The following is a 24431-nucleotide window of genomic DNA, read 5'->3' as shown; positions in this document are numbered from 1 at the left end:
AAGCCTCTCAGAAGGGGGTTATTTTGACAGGTCGAATTTGCAGTTTAAACTTGCACAGCCAAGTTACTGGTGGCAGGCCTGCAGTCATGTTTCGCATTGCCACTTTATTGGTGGCACAATATGTGCTGCCGTCCACTAATTACATTTAGCTTACAAGCTATGGGTACACTTGGTACCATATACTAGGGATGTTTAGATAATTTGTATATGCCAATTAGGAGTAGACACAATTTCAACATGTTTTAAGGGTCAGAGCACATGCCTGGTTAGCAGAGTCCCAGTCATTGAGACAAAAATCCAGCAGCATCAGTCAAAATAAATGGGGGTGATCATACAAAAGGATGCCTTTTCCTAGAGTACCTTAATTGTTCCAGTGTTGCAGTTGTTTGAATTTTAACGCCAACCATTCATAAATCCATTTTTGGGATTTTGTTGCCAGTTTTAACCCCTGTAGATCTGGAGCGTCTGTTGAAAAAATGTGGAATTGTAGCTCACACACTGAGGATACAATGTAAAGATCAAATTTAATAATTTATCATGTTTATATTTTTATTGTGAAGGAGAGCCATCCAATTCAGAGTAGTGTTTGCTCCCATTTGAATCATCTCACTCATTGTTTGGGAAATAAAGTATACTGTGTGTGCTATTGTGTACTCTGTTCTTCCACTTACATAATCATTCTAGTTGTGTTTGGTGACCCAGTGGATTAGTGCAGCCACTCAACAAAAAGTATTCTTGACTTCATGGCCACAAGTTCAAAACCCAGCAGGTCCGTTCAGCCTTTCATTCTTCCAAGTGCAATAAACTAAGTACCATTGAGTTGGTAACAATAAGTACCTGTTTGTCCGTGCCAAGATCCCCGGAGGAGGGAATTTGAACCTTAAAAATGTCTGTGTTATGTTATGTTCTTCACATTGCTTCAGGTAGCATGGATTGCAATGGTAAACTTCTGCACAGGGTCTACATCTGCAGGCTTGCTTTGTTTTTATTTCTAAGCTCACTGAAGCTACATTATAACACTGAATAGGTCCAAGTGATAAATAAGTCACATTTTGGCCTTGCTAAGATTAGAACTTGTGGCCTGCAAATCACTACACATCACAGAGATGAGCATTTAACTCACTACCATTAATTGTTAAGGTTAAGATTATTTAGATTCAGTATAAACTGTGAAATGTATTTTCACCTTCCCTTCCAGGAGAAGATATTAGAAACATTATCATGTGGATGGACCACCGGGCATCGAACCAGGCAGATCGGATCAACAGTACCAATCATGATGTTCTGAAGTATGTGGGTGGAGTGATATCTGTTGAAATGCAGCCCCCTAAACTACTCTGGTTGAAAGAAGTGAGTATTTAAAAAATAAAGCAGAATAATCTAACACACACATGAGATCTGATGTAGTAATTCTGTCAAAAGTTCTTTGCAGGTTCTGGGTTAGCAGACACATAGCATATGACACTCTGTTGGAATTGGCCATGTTTTATATCTTGTCCATTACTAAAGAGAGCTAAGTCTATAATAGTATTGCAGAATGAGCATGGGGCCCTGAACAAGAGTGAGAAATGGTGAATAATGAACACCGTGCTCCCCCTGCTTTCTGACAGATCTGATAAAGAAATTATTTCCTGCAAGTCCTTCTTTAATTGGAGTTGGCCTTCTCTAGGAACGATACAATTATGTACAAAATACAGACATAAGAGACACAATTGATGGACTGAATGCAGAACAAATCAAAACATTCACCCCCAGTCAAGAGATCTGGGTTAAATCCATCATTCTTCTGCTCACCTTGCCACCCCAGTTTAGACCTGGCCATATGCAAATCAGTCTTGACCCTGTTCCTCATGGGAACACTCCAGCCTAAACTGCCAAGCCAGGTCCTCCCTAGACCGGAAACAGGCATCCTAGGACAGGTTTCAGGGTTTCAACCCTCATCAGCCAGGATAGCTTGATTCCAGTGGCACAGTGAACCTAGGACCCACGTCTGGGCATACCTGCCGCACTTAGGGCGAGAAAGCAAAAGACCCACAATTGATGGACGGAATGCAGAACAAATCAAAACATTCACCCCCAGTCAAGAGATCTGGGTTAAATCCATCATTCCTTTGCCGGCCCAGTTGCAAACAGCCATAGCCCTCACTGTAAACACAACATTGCATCTTATTAACGGCCATTGAGGCACTGATTTATGTGTTCCAGGCTCTACAACTGGTGCTATTTTTCAGTCCAATATTTTGTGCTAAAAGTGAGTAGCAGAAGGATACAAATTAGCTAATTAAATGAATGGTATAGAGGCTATACTTTGGAGTCAGAGAACAAGAAAAAGAGGGAGACAAGGCGTGAAGTAAGAAGCAAGTAAATGAAAGTGACAAAGTTATCCAACAGTAAGCAATTGGCGGTTATAAAGCCCACAAGAAGTTTTTGGGAACCCCAGAAAGAGTATTTTAAAAGCAAAGGCAAAAGTGAAACCTTACAGAAATGCATAATGTAAAACTTTAGCAGAAGCTGCTACAAAGAAGACCATTGTTTTTCCCCCCCAATTTCTCAAGTTAAGCAAAATTTTACAACTTTGAAGAATGTACTTTCCTCCTGTGGCTTACTTACCTAATATGCCAAATGTGGAAGGGTTTTGGAATTTCAAAGGGTTTAAGGGCACATCCAATTAGGAGGCCACCATAAGAGAACCCAAATATCTTTTGGGTTAGCAAGGAGCCAGTCGCTTACTTGTGGGCGATGGCATTCTCGTATACATTACTGTTTATTAAAACAGCACTACAGTTCTCATTGCTGATGCCTCCTGCTTCTTGTTATTAAAAGAACAATGGGGAGCAGGCGAAAATAAATATAATTGAATATAGTGTCTAATCCGCACTTGGCAATCAATATAAATAAAAATTACCTGACATCCATGGAAAACTCTTCCATGTGTGTATTGTTTCGTTTATTTCCCTTCTGACCCGCACCTCGGGGAGGCTCACGGATCCTTCCTCTTCCTCCTCCCCCTCATCCATGGCTGGGCTGTGAGACTGAAAGTGGCAAAGACGGGTGTTGGGCAGCTGCAGGAGCCCTGCCGCAACTGGAGTTGAAGTAGTGCCTTGTGCGCTGCAGAGGCGGAGGACAGAATCATGGAGGGTGAGGGCTGTCCCAATATACAAACAAGCATTTGCAATGCAATAGGTCTCGCATTAGGAAAGTTTGAGCTATTGGTATTGTAAATGACGGTTTTTTTATTTATGTGTTGGTTTTGAAAATAACTAAATGAATAGCTTTGTCATTTACAATGCCAATATTTCTAACTTTCTCAAATGAGACACCTATAGCATTTGTAATGCAATATGTGTTGTATTTACGTGACTTAGATGTATTGATATTACAAATAACAATGGCTTTAAATTTTTTTTTAATAATTAATACTTAAATAAAAGTTATTGTAATTTATAATGACAATAGCTTAAACTGTTGTAAATAACTTTTGTGAAGATTATGTATTTTATTGTGACAAAAATCCAAGAACAGAAGTGATATATTAACATCTTTTTGTGACATTTGTAATAAAGCTTAAAACATTGAGAGAACATATTTGAACCACTTGTTGTTGAATGGTTGCACAGATTGATGCTGTGGTGGCGACGAGTGATGCTGTGGTGGCGACGAGTGATGCCGTGGTGTTCAGTGATGCTGTGGTAGCGCATAGTGATGCTGTGGTAGTGCATAGTGATGTTGTGGTGCCCCTGAGTGATGCTGTGGTGGTGCTGAGTGATGCTGTGGAGATAGATAGATAGAGTGAGTGAGTGCGACAGATAGATAGAGGGAGGGCGATAGATAGATAGAGGGAGGGCGATAGAGGGAGGGCGGTAAATAGATGGATAGATAGATAGATAGATTGATAGATAGATTGATAGATAGATTGATAGATTGATAGATAGATAGATTGATAGATAGATAGATAGATAGATAGATAGATAGATAGATAGATAGATAGATAGATAGATAGATAGATAGATAGATAGATAGATAGATAGATAGATAGATAGATAGATAGATAGATAGATAGATAGAGGGAGGGAGATAGATAGAGTGAGGGCGATAGATAGATATATAGACAGATATATAGAGTTAGGGAGATCGATAGACAGATAGGGTGAGGGCGATAGATAGATAGACAGATAGATAGAGTGAGGGTGATAGAGTGCGATAGATAGAGTGAGGGCGATAGATAGAGTGAGGGAGATAGATAGATAGATAGATAGATAGATAGATAGATAGATAGATAGATAGATAGATAGATAGATAGATAGATAGATAGATAGATAGATAGATAGGTAGATAGATAGATAGAGTGAGGGCGATAGATAGATGGAGTGAGGGCGATAGATAGATAGATAGAGTGAGGGCGATAGATAGATAGAGCGAAGGCGATGGATAGATAGAGCGAGGGTGATAGATAGATAGAGTGAGGACGATAGATAGATAGAGTGAGGCCGATAGATAGATAGAGTGAGGGAGATAGATAGATAGCTAGAGTGAGGGCACTCACTCCTGATGTACAAAGAAAGCGCGGAATAACAATATTTTCTTGTGAATGCACTGGTCTCTACTTTTACACCAGCCAAAGATAATTTGGTACGGTATATCTGAATCCTAAACAGCTCCAGAGCTCTGGACCGGGCATCATTCCCACCAAGACATGAAAGCAAAACTACTTTCACGTCAATTCTTGAGACAAATGAAATACCATGCTCTAGACAAAACAAGCCAGAAATCCCTCTTTGTAAGAAGATGCAAAGTGGATGAAGGTTTGCTATGGCAACCTAGAGTTCTCACAGATGTTCCAGGCTTCTGCAAGCACGTGTGCATGGGTCTATCATTTGTTTACCCTGACCGTACAACCTTGGCAATGTCAACAGATAAAGGATGTCATTGCAGAACTTTTACTTCACTAGCCTGCTCCTCTAGCTTGGGGTGGGTGCGGGCTTGAACAGCATACAATATTCAGGCTGATTCATGAAATGAGGCGCTACCTCTGATGCTCTGTAAGGTGTTCATGAAAGTGTGAGACCTAACAACACGCATCTTTTCAGCTTGTTGTGTTTCCATGTAAGGGAGCACGTGGCGCGATCTTACCTTTCTCATCTTTTGTTGCTGGTTTTAAACGCCTCACACTATGTTATGGTATAGCCCTTTTATTTAGATTAACTTTTTCAAGTGTGGTTTACAGTAAAATATAGCGTGACGCTGCTTAAATATTTACAGCAGATTTTTTTATGTAGTCGGGTTCTCTTTGAGTTCACACCAGTTCATTTTATAACATATTCGTTGTGCACTAGACATCGAAGCCGATGGGGGGGAGGGCTCCCTGTCAATTCTGGGGCTGGGGTGCTTCGATTGGGGGGTTCATGCTTTCTACGGGCTCCCTGTCAGCTCTGGGGTTGGGGTGCTTCGATTGGGGGTGGGGTCATGCTTTCCACAGGCTACCTGTCAGCTCCCGGGGTCAGGGTGTCAAGGACCTCAAGACCTGGGTCTTACAGTGACCCCAGCACTTAGAGGATATGCCCCCCCTACCCGCCCCTTGAGACCGCCATGTGTGAGTAGTTGCGCTTGATTGGTTGGGGCGTCCCCTCTTTGCTGCTCCCCTCACAGAGGGCCGGCTGCCTCCATGAAGCTTCCAAGACACATGTTCAGCTGTTCTTTGTTTTAGCTCCTGTGTGTCAGTGCACCGTGTAAGCGCACAAGCATACCCTGCTCTCTCTGTAACACTCACACTGCTGAGTCTCTCTCACTCTGCTGTCACTCTCACACTGCTGTCACTTTCTCTGTTGTCACTCTCACTCTGCTGTCACTCTCACTCTGCTGTCACTCTCACTCTGCTGTCCCTCTCACTCTGCTGTCACTCTCACTCTGCTGTCACTCTCACTCTGCTGTCACTCTCACTCTGCTGTCACTCTCACTTTGCTGTCACTCTCTCTGCTGTCACTCACTCTGCTGTCACTCTCACTCTGATGTCACTCTCACTCTGCTGTCCCTCTGACTGCTGCCACTCTCTCTCTGCTGTCACTCTCTCTCTGGTGTCACACTCACTGTGCTGTCACACTCACTCTGCTGTCACCCTCACTCTGATGTCACTCTCACTCTGCTGTCACTCTCTCTGCTGTCACTCTCTCTGCTGTCACTCTCACTCTGCTGTCACTCTCACTCTGCTGTCTTTCACTCTGCTGTCACTCACTCTGTCACTCACTCTGCTGACACTCTCACTCTGCTGTCACTCTCACTCTGCTGTATCTCACTCTGCTGTCACTCACTCTGTCACTCACTCTGCTGACACTCTCACTCTGCTGACACTCTCACTCTGCTGTCACTCTCTCTGCTGTCACTCTCACTCTGCTGTCACTCTCACACTGTTGGTCACTCTCACTCTGCTGTCTCTCACTCTGCTGACACTCTCACTCTGCTGTCACTCACTCTGCTGTCACTCACTCTGCTGTCACTCACTATGCTGTCACTCTCACTCTGCTGTCACTCTCACTCTGCTGTCACTCACTCTGCTGTCACTCTCACTCTGCTGTCACTCTCACTCTGCTGTCTCTCACGCTGCTGTCTCTCAATCTTCTGTCACTCTCTCTGCTGTCACTCTTTCTCTGCTGTCACTCTCACTCTGCTGTCACTCTCACTCTGCTGTCTCTCACGCTGCTGTCTCTCAATCTTCTGTCACTCTCTCTGCTGTCACTCTTTCTCTGCTGTCACTCTCACTCTGCTGTCACTCTCACTCTGCTGTCACTCTCACTCGGCTGTCACTCTCACTCTGCTGTCACTCTCACTCTGCTGTCACTCTCACTTTGCTGTCACTCTCTCTGCTGTCACTCACTCTGCTGTCACTCTCACTCTGCTGTCCCTCTCACTCTGCTGTCACTCTCACTCTGCTGTCACTCTCACTCTGCTGTCACTCTCACTCTGCTGTCACTCTCACTTTGCTGTCACTCTCTCTGCTGTCACTCACTCTGCTGTCACTCTCACTCTGATGTCACTCTCACTCTGCTGTCCCTCTGACTGCTGCCACTCTCTCTCTGCTGTCACTCTCTCTCTGGTGTCACACTCACTGTGCTGTCACACTCACTCTGCTGTCACCCTCACTCTGATGTCACTCTCACTCTGCTGTCACTCTCTCTGCTGTCACTCTCTCTGCTGTCACTCTCACTCTGCTGTCACTCTCACTCTGCTGTCACTCACTCTGTCACTCACTCTGCTGACACTCTCACTCTGCTGTCACTCTCACTCTGCTGTCACTCTCACTCTGCTGTATCTCACTCTGCTGTCACTCACTCTGTCACTCACTCTGCTGACACTCTCACTCTGCTGACACTCTCACTCTGCTGTCACTCTCTCTGCTGTCACTCTCACTCTGCTGTCACTCTCACACTGTTGGTCACTCTCACTCTGCTGTCTCTCACTCTGCTGACACTCTCACTCTGCTGTCACTCACTCTGCTGTCACTCACTCTGCTGTCACTCACTATGCTGTCACTCTCACTCTGCTGTCACTCTCACTCTGCTGTCACTCACTCTGCTGTCACTCTCACTCTGCTGTCACTCTCACTCTGCTGTCTCTCACGCTGCTGTCTCTCAATCTTCTGTCACTCTCTCTGCTGTCACTCTTTCTCTGCTGTCACTCTCACTCTGCTGTCACTCTCACTCTGCTGTCACTCTCACTCTGCTGTCACTCTCACTCTGCTGTCTCTCACGCTGCTGTCTCTCAATCTTCTGTCACTCTCTCTGCTGTCACTCTTTCTCTGCTGTCACTCTCACTCTGCTGTCACTCTCACTCTGCTGTCCCTCTCACTCGGCTGTCACTCTCACTCTGCTGTCACTCTCACTCTGCTGTCACTCTCACTTTGCTGTCACTCTCTCTGCTGTCACTCTCTCTGCTGTCACTCACTCTGCTGTCACTCTCACTCTGATGTCACTCTCACTCTGCTGTCCCTCTGACTGCTGCCACTCTCTCTCTGCTGTCACTCTCTCTCTGGTGTCACACTCACTGTGCTGTCACACTCACTCTGCTGTCACCCTCACTCTGATGTCACTCTCACTCTGCTGTCACTCTCTCTGCTGTCACTCTCTCTGCTGTCACTCTCACTCTGCTGTCACTCTCACTCTGCTGTCTTTCACTCTGCTGTCACTCACTCTGTCACTCACTCTGCTGACACTCTCACTCTGCTGTCACTCTCACTCTGCTGTATCTCACTCTGCTGTCACTCACTCTGTCACTCACTCTGCTGACACTCTCGCTCTGCTGACACTCTCACTCTGCTGTCACTCTCTCTGCTGTCACTCTCACTCTGCTGTCACTCTCACACTGTTGGTCACTCTCACTCTGCTGTCTCTCACTCTGCTGTCTCTCACTCTGCTGTCACTCACTCTGCTGTCACTCACTCTGCTGTCACTCACTCTGCTGTCACTCTCACTCTGCTGTCACTCTCACTCTGCTGTCACTCACTCTGCTGTCACTCTCACTCTGCTGTCACTCTCACTCTGCTGTCACTCTCACTCTGCTGTCTCTCACGCTGCTGTCCCTCAATCTTCTGTCACTCTCTCTGCTGTCACTCTTTCTCTGCTGTCACTCTCACTCTGCTGTCACTCTCACTCTGCTGTCACTCTCACTCTGCTGTCACTCTCACTCTGCTGTCTCTCACGCTGCTGTCTCTCAATCTTCTGTCACTCTCTCTGCTGTCACTCTTTCTCTGCTGTCACTCTCACTCTGCTGTCACTCTCACTCTGCTGTCACTCTCACTCTGCTGTCACTCACTCTGCTGTCACTCACTCTGCTGTCACTCACTCTGCTGTCACTCACTCTGCTGTCACTCACTCTGCTGTCACTCACTCTGCTGTTACTCTCACTCTGCTGTTACTCTCACTCTGCTGTCACTCTCACTCTGCTGTCACTCCCACTGCTGTCACTCTCACTCTGCTGTCACTCTCACTCTGTCACTCTCTCGGCTGTCACTCTCTGCTGTCACTCTCACTCTGCTGTCACTCTCACTCTGCTGTCACTCTCTCTGCTGTCACTCACTCTACTGTCACTCTCACTCAGCTGTCACTCTGCTGTCACTCTCACTCTGCTGTCACTCTCTCTGCTGTCACTCTCTGCTGTCACTCTCTGCTGTCACTCTCTGCTGTCACTCGCTCTGCTGTCACTCGCTCTGCTGTCACTCTCACTCTGCTGTCACTCTCTCTCTGCTGTCACTCTCACTCTGCTGTCACTCTCTCTGCTGTCACTCACTCTGCTGTCACTCACTCTGCTGTCACTCACTCTGCTGTCACTCACTCTGCTGTCACTCTCTCTCTGCTGTCACTCTCTCTCTGCTGCCACTCTCACTCTGCTGTCACTTTCACTCTGCTGTCACTCTCACTCTGCTGTCACTCTCACTTTGCTGTCACTCTCTCTGCTGTCACTCACTCTGCTGTCACTCTCACTCTGCTGTCCCTCTGACTGCTGCCACTCTCTCTCTGCTGTCACTCTCTCTCTGGTGTCACACTCACTGTGCTGTCACACTCACTCTGCTGTCACTCTCACTCTGCTGTCACTCTCACTCTGCTGTCACTCTCTCTGCTGTCACTCTCACTCTGCTGTCACTCTCACTCTGCTGTCTCTCACTCTGCTGTCACTCACTCTGTCACTCACTCTGCTGTCACTCTCACGTCACTCTCACTCTGCTGTCCCTCTCACTCTGCTGTCACTCTCACTCTGCTATCACTCTCACTCTGCTGTCACTCTCACTCTGCTGTCACTCTCACTGCTGTCACTCTCACTCTGCCGTCACTCTCACTCTGTCACTCTCTCGGCTGTCACTCTCTGCTGTCACTCTCTCTGCTGTCACTATCACTCTGCTGTCTCTCACGCTGCTGTCTCTCAATCTGCTGTCACTCTCTCTGCTGTCACTCTTTCTCTGCTGTCACTCTTTCTCTGCTGTCACTCTTTCTCTGCTGTCACTCTCTCTCTGCTGTCACTCTCACTCTGCTGTCACTCTCACTCTGCTGTCACTCTCACTCTGCTGTCACTCTCACTCTGCTGTCACTCTCTCTGCTGTCACTCACTCTGCTGTCACTCACTCTGCTGTCACTCTCACTCTGCTGTCACTCACTCTGCTGTCACTCACTCTGCTGTCACTCACTCTGCTGTCACTCTCACATTTTGGAGTATCAGCCTTTGGGGCCTTTGCCAATGTCAGCATTACTTCTACCTGATTTGTTTTTATTTAAACCCACCACCTGTCGTTATTGTCATAATAGACAGACTACATCTTTCAAGTGTACACAGGATAGGCAACTGGCAGTTGAGCCATCTTACAATGATCAAATATTGACATAGCATAATGTAACATTGCATTGCCACAGATTTCTATGGATATCATACCAACATTTTCATAATATTTTCTTGTACATGATAATCATTTTCATGCTTTCAAATTAGACCTGTCTCCATTCATTATCCCATCAATTGTTTTTCCATTTCTCAATTGCACCCTGTCTTGGCAATGTACTAGAAATTCTCTCTTTCTTATTTCTCTATATTAGGCTATGTCTTTTTTCATATTTCTTCATATTTTTCTCATATTTTTCATCTTGTCTCTTTGTCATTACTCATTTCAACTGCACTATTAGGGGCTTAATGTATCTCACTGTATTGTCTAGCTCCATGGTGGCCTGTATAGGCTTTCCATATTTGAAATGGGAGTTTAGGCTCTGTATTATCCTAGTAGGAATGCTAACATCACACAACTTAATACTTTCATATGATACATTCTTCATTGGATCAACCATGTTATAGAACTGCATACATCTATTCCATTAATTGAATTCAATTTACTCGTACCTTTCACTGCACTTTAACCTTTTCATGTCATAATGGCATCATTTCACAATGCACAAATCATTTGATCAATATCATTATAAAGTGCACTCCTGCCTTTTAAGCCTGTTAATTCCATTCTGTGACGGTAGCATATTTAATTATGTTACTAGTTGTTGCTGCTTCTTAAAATAATGAAAAGCACGTATAAAGTGCCTGTGTTTGAGATTACTATATAAAGTGTCTGCATGCCCGTAAAAAAATTGCTATTTAAAGTGACTACGTGCCCCCATCTATAAAGTGACTATGTGCCTGCCAGTGACCACTTGCCTGTCCCATAAATACAATACTTACACACATCTAAAAACCCAAAAGATGAAAGAAGTTACAAGAAGCAGGTCTTAAAGGAGGATGGGGGAGAAAAGGGAAAAGGGAAAAGAGCGGAAGACAATAGGGACGAAAAAGGGATTGAAATTCAATCAATCAATCAATCATTGCATTTCTAAAGCGCGCTACATACCCGTGAGGGTCTCAAGGCGCTGGGGGGGGGGCGCTACTGATCGAAGAGCCAGGTCTTGAGAAGTCTTCTGAAGGCCAGCAGGTCCTGAGTCTGTCATAGGCTGGTAGGGAGAGCGTTCCAGGTCTTGGCGGCGTGGTAGGAGAAGGATCTGCCACCGGCGGTGGTTTTTTGGATACGAGGAACTGTGGCGAGGGCGAGGTTGGCTGAGCTGAGGCTTCGGGTGGGGATGTGGAAGCTGAGACGGTTGTTGAGGTATGTAGGTCCGGTGTTGTGCAGTGCTTTGTGTGCGTGGATGAGGAGTTTGAAGGTGATCCTCTTGTTGACGGGGAGCCAGTGTAGGCCTCTCAGGTGGGGTGTGATGTGGCTGCGTCGGGGGACGTCAAGGATCAGACCTGCCGAGGCGTTCTGGATTCGTTGTAGTCGTCTCAGGAGCTTGGTAGTTGTTCCTGGGTAGAGGGCATTCCCGTAATCGAGTCTTCTGGTGACAAGGGCCTGGGTGACGGTTTTTCTCATGTCGGGTGGGATCCACTTTAAGATCCTGCAGAGCATTCAGAGGGTGTTGAAGAAGGATGCAGAGACGGCATTGACTTGCCTGGTCATGGAGAGGGTGGACTCGAGGATGACCCCCAGGTTGCGTGCGTGGTCTGTAGGTTCCGGGGCTGTGCCGAGCGATGTGGGCCACCAAGAGTCGTCCCAGGCTGATGGGATCCGAGAATGAGGACCTCCGTTTTGTCTGAGTTCAGCTTCAGTCTGCTGTCCTTCATCCAGTCGGCTACGGCGTTCATTCCTCTGTGGAGGTTGGCTTTGGCGGTGTGGGGGTCTTCGGTGAGGGATATGATCAGCTGGGTGTCGTCATGGAGCCATTTCTTCTCCAGCTTCCGACAGGTGCACTTGTAGATCCGGAGGTCTCCGGTGAACCAGGCGGCTTTTTTGTTGGTGTGGTTGGTTGCGGAGGTCTTGAGAGGGGCGAGGGTGTTGGCGCAGTCGTTGATCCACTGCTTGAGGTTGGTCGCGGCGGTGTCTGGGTCGGTGGGGGCGGCGGGTGGTCTCAGGGCGAGGGTGGTAATCAGTTGGTCCTTGGTGACCTTGCCCCAGCAGCGGCGTGGCAGCTGTTGGGTGCGGTGGTGTGTGGTGGGTTTCCTGAAGGTGAAGTGGACGCATCTGTGGTCGGTCCAGTGGGGTTTGGTGGTGTGGTTGAAGGAGACGTGGGGGCTTGTGGAGAAGATGGGGTCCAGCGTGTGTCCGGCGGCGTGGGTGTTTGAGTCCGAGGTTGGCGAGGTTGTCTGTAAGGGCGGTGGAGTTGGTGTCGTTGTTATTCTCGAGGTGGAAGTTGAGGTAGTCCTTGGAGGTGAGGGCGTGGGTGCTGACGAGGTCGGCGATGGAGTCGCTGAACTGTGGTCTTGGTCCGGGTGGTCTGTAGACGAGTGTTCCTCGGAGGGTCGTGTTGGGGTCGATTATTAGAATACAGAAATAACTCCATATATGTCCATTTAAGTTCTTTTCACGTACTGAGGGAACCTATCTCCTTGATATTACTTCATTCTGATTAGTTGGAAGTGAATTGGCATTCAACCTAATCAATCAATCAATCAGAGTACTTGTAAAGCGTGCTACTTACCCCTGAGGGTCTCAAGGCACTGAGGGGAGTGGGGGGGGGGGGGGTGCTGCTACTGTTCGAAGAGCCAGGTCTTGAGGAGTCTTCTGAAGGCGAGTAGGTCTTGGGTCTGCCGTATGTGGGGGGGCAGGGTGTTCCAGGTCTTGGTGGTGAGGTAGGAGAAGAATCTGCCGCCGGAGGTCGCATGTTGGATGCGCGGGACAGCGGCGAGGGTGAGGCTGGCAGAGCGGAGCTGGTGGGTGGGGGTGTGGAAGCTGAGTCTGCTGTTCAGGTAGGCTGGTCTGTTGTTGTGGAGTGCTTTGTGTGCGTGGGTGAGGAGCTTGAAGGTCATCCTCCTGTCGATAGGGAGCCAGTGTAGGTTTCTCAGGTGGGGGGTGATGCGGCTGCGGCGGGGGGCTTTGACGATCAGTCGGGCGGAGGCGTTTTGGATGCGTTGTAGTCGTCGTAGTTGTTTGGCTGGGATTCCTGCATAGAGTGCGTTGCCATAGTCCAGTCTGCTGCTGACGAGGGCATGTGTCACCATTCTTCTTGTTTCGGTCGGGATCCACTTGTAGATCCTGCAGGAACATGCAGGGGGTGTTTTAGCAGGAGGAGGAGACGGCGTTGACCTGTTTGGACATGGAGAGGGAGGAGCCGAGGATGAATCCTAGGTTGCGTGCATGGTCGGTGGGTGTTGGTGCTGTTCCCATCGTGGTCGGCCACCAGGAGTCGTCCCAGGCTGAAGGGGTAGGTCCTAGGATGAGGACCTCCCTCTTGTCTGAGTTCAACTTCAGATGGCTGCTCCTCATCCAGTCGGCGACGGCCTTCATTCCCTCGTGGAGGTTGGTTTTGGTGGTGTGTGGGTCCTTGGTGAGGGAGAGGATGAGCTGGGTGTCGTCGGCGTAGGAGATGATGTTGAGGTTGTGATGGCAGGCCACTTGTGCGAGGGGGGCCATGTAGACGTTGAACAGCGTCGGGCTGAGGGATGAGCCCTAAGGGACGCCGCAGATGATGTCGGTGGCTTCGGATTGGAAGGGTGGGTGGCGGACTCTCTAGGTTCTGCCTGAGAGGAAGGACGTGGTCCAGTCAAGGGCCTTCCCTTGGATTCCGGCTTCTAGGAGGCATGTCTTTAGAGTGCGATGGCATTCCGTGTCGAAGGCGGCTGACAGGTCCAGGAGGATGAGGGCTGATGTTTCGCCGTTGTCTAGTTGGTGCTGATGTTGTCTGTGGCGGCGATGAGGGCTGTTTCGTTGCGTCTGAATCTGGACTGGGACAGGTCCAAGATGTTGTTGTCTTCCAGGTACCGGGCCAGTTGTATGTTGACTATTTTCTTGACGACCTTTGCCGGGAACGGGAGCAGGGAGTTGGACCGGAAGTTCTTGAGGTCCTTGGGGTCCGCTTTGGGCTTTTTGCGGAGGGCATTGATTTCGGCGTGCTTCCAGCTTTCCGGGAATGTCGCTGTTTCGAAGGAGATGTTGATGACCTTCCGTAGTTGGGGTGCGATGGCTGTGTCTGTTTTGTTGAATACGTGGTGTGGGCATGGGTCTGACGGAGATCCTGAGTGGATGGAGTGCATGGTCTTGCGCGTCTCATCGTTGTTGACGTTGGACCAGGAGGTCAGGCGGTTGGCGCTGGTGGTGTTCACAGGGGAGGTGGCGTCTGGCGTAGTCGGGCGAACGTGGTGTTGAAGCTGTTGTGGATGTCAGCGATCTTGCAATGGAAGAAGATGCCAGTTTCTGGTATGCAGGTTTGGAGGTCTGGAGCTCGTCGGTGAACCAGGTGGCTCTCTTGCTGGCGTGGTAGTTGGGGTGTTTCTTGAGCGGGGCGAGAGTGTTGGCGCAGTCGTTGATCCACTGTCTGAGGTTGCGGGCTGCGGCGTCTGGGTTGGTGGGGTCGGTGGGCGGGTTCTGGGCAAGGGTGGTGATCAGCTGGTCTTCGGGTGACTTTGCTCCAGCAGCAGCGAGGTAGCTGTTGGGTGCGGTGGTTGGTTTCTTGAAGGTGAAATGGATGCAGCGGTGGTCGGCACAGTGGAGTTCGGTGGTGTTGTCGAAGGTGACGTGGGAGCCTGTGGAGAAGACGGGGTCCATCTTGTGTCCGGCAGTGTGGGTGGGTGCGGTGACGAGTTGTCTGAGGCTAAGGTTGGCGAGGTTGTCGATCAGGGTGGTGGAGTTGGTGTCGTTGTTGTTCTCGAGGTGGAAGTTCAGGTCCCCGAGGAGGATGTAGTCCGTGGAGGCGAGTGCGTGGGTGCTGGCGAGGTCGACGATGGAGTCGCTGAACTGAGCCCGGGGTCCGGGGTGGTCTGTAGATGAGTGTTCCTCTGAGGGTGGTGTTGGGGTCGGTGTGGATCCGGAAGTGCAGGTGTTCGGCGGTGTGGAGGGTGTCGTCTGCGTGGGTGGTGACCTTGAGGGTGGACTTGTGGACGATGACTATTCCTCCTCCGACACCATTGGGGTGATCCCTGCGAGTGATCTTGTAGCCGTCCGGGATGGCTATGGCGATGTCGGGCACCGAGAAGTCGTTCCACCAGTCTCGGTCAGGAAGGCCACGTCTGGGGCGGAGGTGTCGAGCAGATCCCAGAGCTCGATGGCGTGTTTGCGTGCGGAGCGGGTGTTGAGGAGTATGCAGTGGTGGTGGTTGGGTCCAGTCCTTGGAGGTTTGGTGGTTCTGTCGCAGGTGAAGCTGCAGGTGCGGCAGGAGAAGGGTCCGTTTCAGGGCAGCCTGGAAGCAGGTGTGGTTTCAGCCGGTGTTGAGTGAGAGGAGGGTGCTGGCGTCTCGCTAGAAATGCGCTTGCGCGGGCGGCCACGCATGCGCATTAGGGTTCAAGACGCGGGCACTGAAAGAGACGAGGGAGCCCCGGGACGCGCGCGGACCAGGTAAGTGGTTTTAAACTTATTTAAACATTGAAGGGGGTATTTACTGAGGGCGGGAGGGAGGCGGGTGGTGCGTAGTGGGGCTACGCGAAGTGCGCAGGTGGGCGTAGTTTCTCGCCCACTTTGCGTAGCTTCGCGAAGCCCCACTACGCTCACTACGCCCAGGGTTAGTATCGAGGGGGCCTGGGCCGCAGGGGAGCAGCGGCGGGGAACGGGCAGAGGGGCTAAAACAGAAGAGGAGAAGGGGAGGGGAGGAATGGGCCGAAGCGGGGGCAACGGAACCCTAGAGGCGCAACAAAGAAAAAACAGGCACAAAATACAGGAAGCAAAGTAATACCAATGCAAGGCAGACAGCGGTGACAAACTCACATCGGAGTGGCAACGGCAGCAAAGGAGGCGAAGACACTCAGGTGGAGCTGTGCGGCAGCGGAGGAGTGACCTGGCCTGCAAGCAGGGTCAGGAGTCGCTCCTGATGTCGTGCAGCGGCCGCTATTTAAGGCGGGAGGGAGGGAGGAGCAGATGGGAGGTGGGAGTGGGACGGCGAATGGGTATTGAGGGGGGCAGAGCTGCAGGGGAGCAGCGGCGGGGAAGGGGCAGAGGGGCTAAAACAGAAGAGGAGAAGGAGGAGGGGGGAACGGGCCGAACGGGGGCAACGGAACCCTAGAGGCGCAAGAAAGAAAATACAGGCACAAAATACAGGAAGCAAAGTAATACCAATGCAAGGCAGACAGTGGGGACGACCTCATGGCAGCAAGGAGGCGCAGACACTCAGGTGGAGCTGTGCGGTAGCGTGGGAGTGACCTGGCCTGCAAGCAGGGTCAGGGGTCATGGACCAACATTTCCTCTTCACTATTCAAATCATGTGGGGTGAGGATCCTCAACTCTATGATGTATCTCGATTCCAGTTTACGTAGGGTTCTCTCCCTATCCCCAACTCTCTCAGATATGGGCACATGGTCTATGCAATAAAAGCTCAGGAGAAACTGTTGCTCCGATGGTAGGAGGCAAAGTGTCTAGCCACTGGATAGTTGTTACTTTATTTGTTATCGCCCGAGCATGCTCCAGCACTCTCTTTTTATCCTCATGTACCGTGCTGCCCACATATATGAAGCTGCACGGACATACTAGGCAATAAATTACAAAACTGGTGTTACAATTAAGTGACTTGGTAATAGGTTGTCTGGTTTTTCTTCTTGGTAATCCATGATTTTAACACTTATCCTACACGCTTTACATCTTTACATCTTGTACAAGGATAAAAAACCTGTTACTTTGGGTTTCTCTATTGCAATACTTAAAAAGTGACTGTGGACCATAAGGTCCATCAGAGATGTTTTTTTACTGTAAGTCACACTTGGATGTGGGGGAATTATGAGGCCGATTTTTGCATCTCATTGAAGAATATTCCAATGTTTTCCAAATATTTTTCTTATTTCCTCAGAATCTGCAGAGAAAGTCAACATTAATTAACAACTTTTGCATATCCTGTTGTTTCACTTTCTTAGAAGCTTCCCTTTAGATATTCCTAGGGTACCCTCTTGTCTCAAATCTTTGAACTGCCTCTTTCTATGCCTATTTATGACTTTCAAGGGTAGAATAGGTCGTTTGAGGCGAAGTAATTCTCCATATGGAATGCTGTTAACTAAAGTGCACTGGTTCTAGCTGGTAAAGTGCAGTATAGAATTACCTGCAGTGGGTTTGCGGTTTAATTTTGTCATAAGTTGTTGGTTATTTACATAGACCAGAAAATCCAAAAACGCCACCTCAGTACTGCTAATATTGCTAGAGAATTGCAAATTACAATTGTTATTATTAAGGATGGTAACATATTCCTCAATTTCCATTTGCAACCCCCGCCATACAATGATAACATCCATGTATCGGGTCCATAGGCCCACTTTATTGAGCCACCGAACATTTACTTCTGCTCAGGCCACGTTCTTCTCCCACCAGCTTATGAGAAGATTTGCATAACTAGGGATGCAGCATGTGCCCATCGCAGTTCCTTACTTCTGTAGATACAGCTGATCTGCAAATAAAAAGATATTATTAAGGCAGAACGATATAAACTGCATCACCATTTCACTGTGTTCATGAAATTTCAAAGGCCTCTCTTTCAAAAAAATATTTCACTGCTTCTATAACTTGTTGATGATCAATGCTTGTACATAGACTTGTGATGTCTAGAGTTACAAGTAAAAGGTTTTCCTCCCATGCATTATTATTTATATTTCTCTAGTGTAGTCTGTAGTGTCCTTAATAAACAAATTCAGACGTACACAGGGGTACAGAATTGAATCCACAAAGATGGAGGTATTCTCTAGCAGGCTTTCCTTTGATGACACTATCAGGCATCACGGTGGCTTTTGATTCTCAATATGAATTTTAGGAATATGGTAAAAAGTTGGAACAACTAGATAGTCCACTTTTAAAAATAAATATTCCTCATGGTCAAGTGTTCCTCTGTCTCTCCAATTCAGTCAGTGGTAGAGGTCAATGGAGTGCATTTTCGAGGAAACAGCATTGACCACATTTCAAAACAACAATTCATCATCAAAATAACTTTATCTGATTCTTGTGAATCACAAAAGTTTGCATATATACAGGCTATATAGAAAAAATACAATTAAAAACATTTATAAGGAATTAACATATTCTCTTTAATAATTATTAATATACCAGGAAAACTCAATCAGTTTTAAAATTATCCCAAGCTTTGACAGCACAATTTATACTTTTAATTGATTCTTAAAAGGACCTACAATAAATATAAAATTTCGATTCCTTTCACATTTCATAGCTTTCATAGCTTTTTCGGATTGAAAGTGCTATTCTAATAAAACTAAGCAATGCACTACAGACTACATTAGTAGATAATGATCTCAGATGATCAAAAGCCCTCCATTTAGGAACAAGGCCGCATGGCTTTCAATAAGGGCTTTATAAAGCGTGTTCTAGGGACTGCATACTTCGCAAAATTTTCAAAACTAGTGGGGCTCTCCGTCAGCTCCAGTCTTGAAAGTCTTAGGGTGATTCGTCAAGCGGGGGTCGAGAAAAAAAGGAGGGTCCCAGAACACATTTTACCCATGTGAATTTCCATAGGAAACTTTAGATAAAGCTACAGTCCGAACTACTGAACGGAATTACCTCAAATTTGGCAAAAAGGTAGGTCTTGGTTCAGAAAGAGCCCTTTTTGTTAAATGGTGTAAATCCATTCAGTTGTTCCTGAAAAATTAGAAAAAGAAAAAATATTGATATCTGAGTACCGAGGAGGGTTCGCAAACCCTCCCAGGCATGAGCTTCACTCTGATTGGTTGCCAACACCACCAGGAAGTGTTCGGAGCCATCTCGTGACTCGGTTACCAAGTGACAACACAAAGGGTGAAAAAAAGTGAAAAATTAAGAAAAGGTTGGCAGGGTAGAAACACCCTGCCCCTAGGCCTGCTCCAGGGCCCAAAAAAGCACTTTAAAAACGGCCGAATTCACGTTGGATTTGCAGATTCGGCTGAGAAAATAACAATAAAAGTTGAGTTATTTAAGCTTCATTGAATCAGACAGCATGTGATGGCAGTATACCCGGATGCAGATGCTACATCTTTTCACTTGCACAGAGCCAAAACACAACAATTGAGCTCTCTGGCGCCATTGACGGTCCTATAGAAAAGGTAAAATCTCATAAGAGGAAGGAGCTCTGAAGAACCACACATTGGCTTGGTGCGGCGGAAAAAAAAACAAAAAAATCCCACCACAAATTACTTTGGAAGTTCAGAAAATAGTTAAATGTTCAGTTTTTCCAAGAAGCACCTGATACATCATACATATGAAGAATCCTGGCCCCTGTCTTCTTTCCAGGCCCATCACAAAGGAGACTCCACTTCTCCATCCACTTGATGATCATGCTTTTGTCCTTCTCAAGCCCTTTTGATGTACAGTTCTTTGATATCCTTCTAAATTAGCCCTGTATACATGCCAATTTACTTTTACAGCGCTTTATGGAATACAGCACCAATCACACTTTTGTATACCTTTTGATTTTAATAATGCCCAATACCCTTTGTTTGCTGCATTTAGTCAAGGTGATAAGTTGCTCAGCACTTAAGCTTATGCTACTCAATGTTGTGCTTTACCCCGATAAGAACAATGGTAAATCGAGCTGGATAGACATTTTTGATATCCTACAGAATCCAAACAAAATATTTTGTTTTTCTAATGCGGAGTTTCTGTGGGATTTTTCTGATATTCTCAGTCGATTCCAAAATGTTGGTATAATTTCAGTTTTCCCTTTATAGATAAAGTGCATGGATGATAATTTGAGTGCCAGGTGTACCATTAACATCACAGACTCCTTGACCTCTGATGGCATCACAGAGGGACCCTCAATTTCAGCCTCTACAGCCCTCAAGAGCCTCTTATTTGTTATTAAATGGTTAGCGATATGGAAAGGAGTTGCAATATCAGAGAGTAAATATGGTTTCTAGAAGTCTATTTGCTTTCTATTCTTCACTAAAGGCAACCGCTAATCTCTTATTACTTTTACGTGCCGATCAATCAAAAATATGTCTTTATGAAATAAATATCGAGTATCTAACACAGAGCCACCCACACGGACATTAAAAATGACATGAATTTAACTTGCCGTCCAATTTCATGCATTACGTCTTAAACTAACCTTTGCATAAAGTAATTTGCATATTTTTTATCCAGGTCATAATAAAACAAATGTACATAAATACATACGTTGCACAGCACTCCATGCCAACCCCTCACTCCCCCCCAATACTTTCAATTCCTACCACAGCACTGTAATCTGAAAGAAAGTACATATTAAAAACAATTGCATTTATTTTCACCCTATAGTCATTCATAATGCTTAAAAGTGCGCTAATTCACTCATAACATACATTTACATTACATTACATGCGTCTGTCGACCCTTTTACCACTTCACTAATAATATAAAAAATCATGACCTATCCACTCCCACTAAGCTTGTTTACATTACAGTAGATTTTACTGCTTGAATGGCAGCTATTATATTACCCTGCAGCAAAATGCAAGAACAACAGCAAACCTAAGAACCTCTCAGAAATCGAAAATTATATATTTCACTTTTTTAAAGAAGGGCTTAAAGTTAAAAACCTCATATTTTAAGGTATTTGGCTGACAGGCGTCTGATGAAAAGGGGTTATGTTCACATAACACATAATATTATTTGTTTCACTTCTGTGTACAATTTATGTGTACATCGTTGACATATGGTCCATTATTATCTGTCAGATAAAAGGAAAGATGCTTAGCAATGGACTTTTTTTTATAACCCCAGACCAGTCTTGCTTTCCATTTGTTCTGAATGTGATTAACTGTCGTCCTAATGAAGGCCAGATGTGAATTATGTGCTGTCAGCTTTGAACAGCTGGAGTCTCTGATCCTTTATAAACATGAAACATGGTTGAGTAACAAGGCACAGGCAGGGAAAGATCAAGATTTCCAACTGGCTGTGCAGTTTCATGTTAATGGGAGATAATTAACAGTGGTCAAAGCAGAGACTTGTGATTAGAAGGGGAGCAGTCATGTGCTGCCTTTCTCAATACCAAGAAGAGACTCATGTTCTAGTGCTGTACCTCTGTGATATTATCAGTAGCGCAGATAGTGAAAGGGCAGTATATTAGGTATGTAACAGATCGAGAGAAATATATACCACTGAATGGAATTATAGCAAATTTGTCAGGAAGGTAGATTTTGCTTTACTGAACATGCTTTCAGTTATCCAGTGTAAACCCATTCTGTAGTTGTTGAGAAATATAAGGAAATCCAAATTAGAATATCTTCTATTGCGCCTTATTTGCAACAATTTCACGATTAATCACGAATGCACGCGCCAACAGGAATGCCATGATTGGCTGGCCGCCACATGAGCAAAGAGTTGCGGCGGCCATTTTACCTCATTGGAGCAGTCCCCATGGCTGAAACCAAATGGCAGAAGGTGGCATAGGGGATCAGGTTTGATGTGTCGTAACTCCATGAAAGGAGTATAGTGGTGAACCCCTTTTGAGTATAATATGTCGAAAGAAAGCTTTTTTTCCCCCACTCGCAATATTCACAAATTCGCCATGATTGTCAGCATGGCCCCCCTGTGAAACGTTGCCATGAAATGGCAAATATACGTTGCAACAAATTTGTGAATATTAGTGAAAAAATAAATATGTTTATACGTCCACCTTCAGTCTCACTTAAACACACACACATTCACTTACAGACTCATTCTAAGGCTCATGCACTGACTCACTCACCCACTCAAAAACTCACGCACCCAATCAGACTCACTCAGAGACTCACATACCCACTCACTGACCCACTCATATTCTCACGCACAAACCCACTCATATTCTCATGCACCCACTCACAGACCCACTAAGACACTCATGCACCCACTCAGAAGCTTATGCACCCACTCACAGACCCAGTCATACACTTACACACCTTCTCCCTCACCCACTCATCGGATCATGCACCCACTCAGACACTCTCTCACCCACTCAGAGGCTAATGCACCCACTCACAGATCCACTCAGACTCATGCACCCACTCCCACATCCTCTCAGACGCTCACGCACCCACTCATAGACCTATTCAGAGGCGTATGCACCTACTTACAGACCCACTCAGGTACGCATGAGCCCACTCAGGCAGTCATGCACCCACTCACCAAGTTAAATGGTCATGCACCCACTCACAGACCCAGTCAGCCATTTATGTACCCACTCTCTCACCCGCTCAGATGCTCACGCACCCACTCACAGACCTACTCAGACTCTAACACACCCGCTGACAGACCCAATCAGACACTCACGCCCACTCACAGACCTACTGAGACACTCATGCACACACTCACAGTCAAATGTTAGTGGTTTCAGTTAGGAATAAAAAAAATTTAAAAAACCTTCGAAATTAATTTAAAAAACAAAGGTTACAAGAACGATATAGCTAGGAAACAACATTAAACAGTCTTAAAAATTCACTGAAATAAGCAAAGGTTACAATGATGTTATTGTTAGGAAATAGTATTAAAACAAATTAGAAAAACACTGAAAAAATGAATAGGTTACAGGGACATTCTAGTTAGGCTCAGATTTCACTTGTCCAACACCAGTGAAAGAAAGCAGTTATAGTTAGATTAGCTAACTATAACTACGCCCCGCAATGCACTGCTTCTAACATCACATATTACATCACTCATGACATGGACAGTGACATCACTGCTGAGATCTCAAATGAATCACTGATGATATCATCCAATGAAGGGCTCATGCACCCAATCACAGACCCACTCACACTCATGCATCCACTCTCTCACCCACTCAGACACTCATGTGCCCCCTCATAAGCCCACTTAGACACTTACAGACCCACTCACAAACCCACTCAGAGACTCACACCCCTACTCATAAACCTACGTAGACTCTCACACACCTGCTGACAGACCCACTCAGACATACTCACTCACAGACTTACTGCACACTCATGCATTTACTCATACACTCACTGTTAAATGTCAGTGGTTACAAATAGGAAATAAAATCCAGAAAGCCTTAGAAAATCCTTAAAGAAACAAAGGATACAGGGATGATACAGCTAGGATACAATATTAGGAAGCCTTATAAATTCACTGGAAAAAAAGTTACATGGATGTTATAGTTAGCAAATAAAATTTAAAAACATTCAAAATTCACCCAAAAAATTAAATGTTACAGGGACGTTATAGTTAGGCTCAGATTTGACTCGTACAAAACCATTGAAATACAGCACTTATAGTTAGCTCCAAGCTAACTATAACTTAATTCCACGCAATGCTCTGCTTTTGCCCTCACATATTAGATCACTCATGACATGGTCAGTGACATCACTGATGACCTCACTAATGACATTACTGATGACATTATCCACAGAACCGCTCCTACTCACACCCCATACAAGCTCTTGTATACCCACTCACACACCTGTACAACCACTGACATATCTATTCACACAGACCTATACCAGTACTCAGACACCCACTCACTACTCCATAGAGCCACTCACACACCCACTTACTCAGCCACTCACACAACTAGTCAGTCACCCATATAGCCACTCACACACCTACCTATTTACCTAAAAAGTCACCCACCCACCCACTCACTCACCTAGTCAGCCTCTCAATAATCTCATAAAAGCATCCACATAAGCCAATGATTCTGCCGAGATAGGTAAAAGAGGTAATGGAAGATGCTGGTGTTAATGAGATTAATTTTGTTGCATTCTATAAGGACAGGGTTACTTCATCACAGATGGAGTAACCCTGTCCTTATAGGATCACAGATATCTTGTCTGCTAAATTACAATTCCGTTATATCCAATTAAACTTGTAATACGGCGGACGGGATACTCCGTCACGTTTGTGATGGAGTATCCCATCCACTACACTCGTAATCAGGCCCTTAATCCTTGGCAATCGTTTGCAATATATATTACGATGTGCAGATTGGGCAAATTAGTCTATTTTCAGAAGTTATGGCAAACCAGTGGTAAATGTTCGGAATAATGAATTAGCAAGGCTTAGGACA

At 46.3% G+C, this 24431-nt stretch overlaps 1 protein-coding gene across 2 annotated transcripts in view; it reads left to right on the top strand.

Moving 5' to 3' along the window:
• Window positions 1–24431, top strand: part of FGGY (FGGY carbohydrate kinase domain containing) — a 2115431-nt gene that overhangs the window by 365478 nt on the left and 1725522 nt on the right. For both annotated transcript variants that reach the window (XM_078669875.1, XM_078669881.1), the window contains one exon: window positions 1199–1350. In XM_078669875.1, the coding sequence (XP_078526001.1) occupies window positions 1199–1350 (152 nt within the window). The remainder of the gene's footprint in view (window positions 1–1198; window positions 1351–24431) is intronic.

Source organism: Lissotriton helveticus, chromosome 1_2 (assembly GCF_964261635.1).
Source record: "Lissotriton helveticus chromosome 1_2, aLisHel1.1, whole genome shotgun sequence".
Lineage (NCBI taxonomy): Eukaryota > Metazoa > Chordata > Amphibia > Caudata > Salamandridae > Lissotriton > Lissotriton helveticus.
Note: the sequence above shows the minus strand (reverse complement) of the source record. Positions and strands in the feature narration are given on the sequence as shown.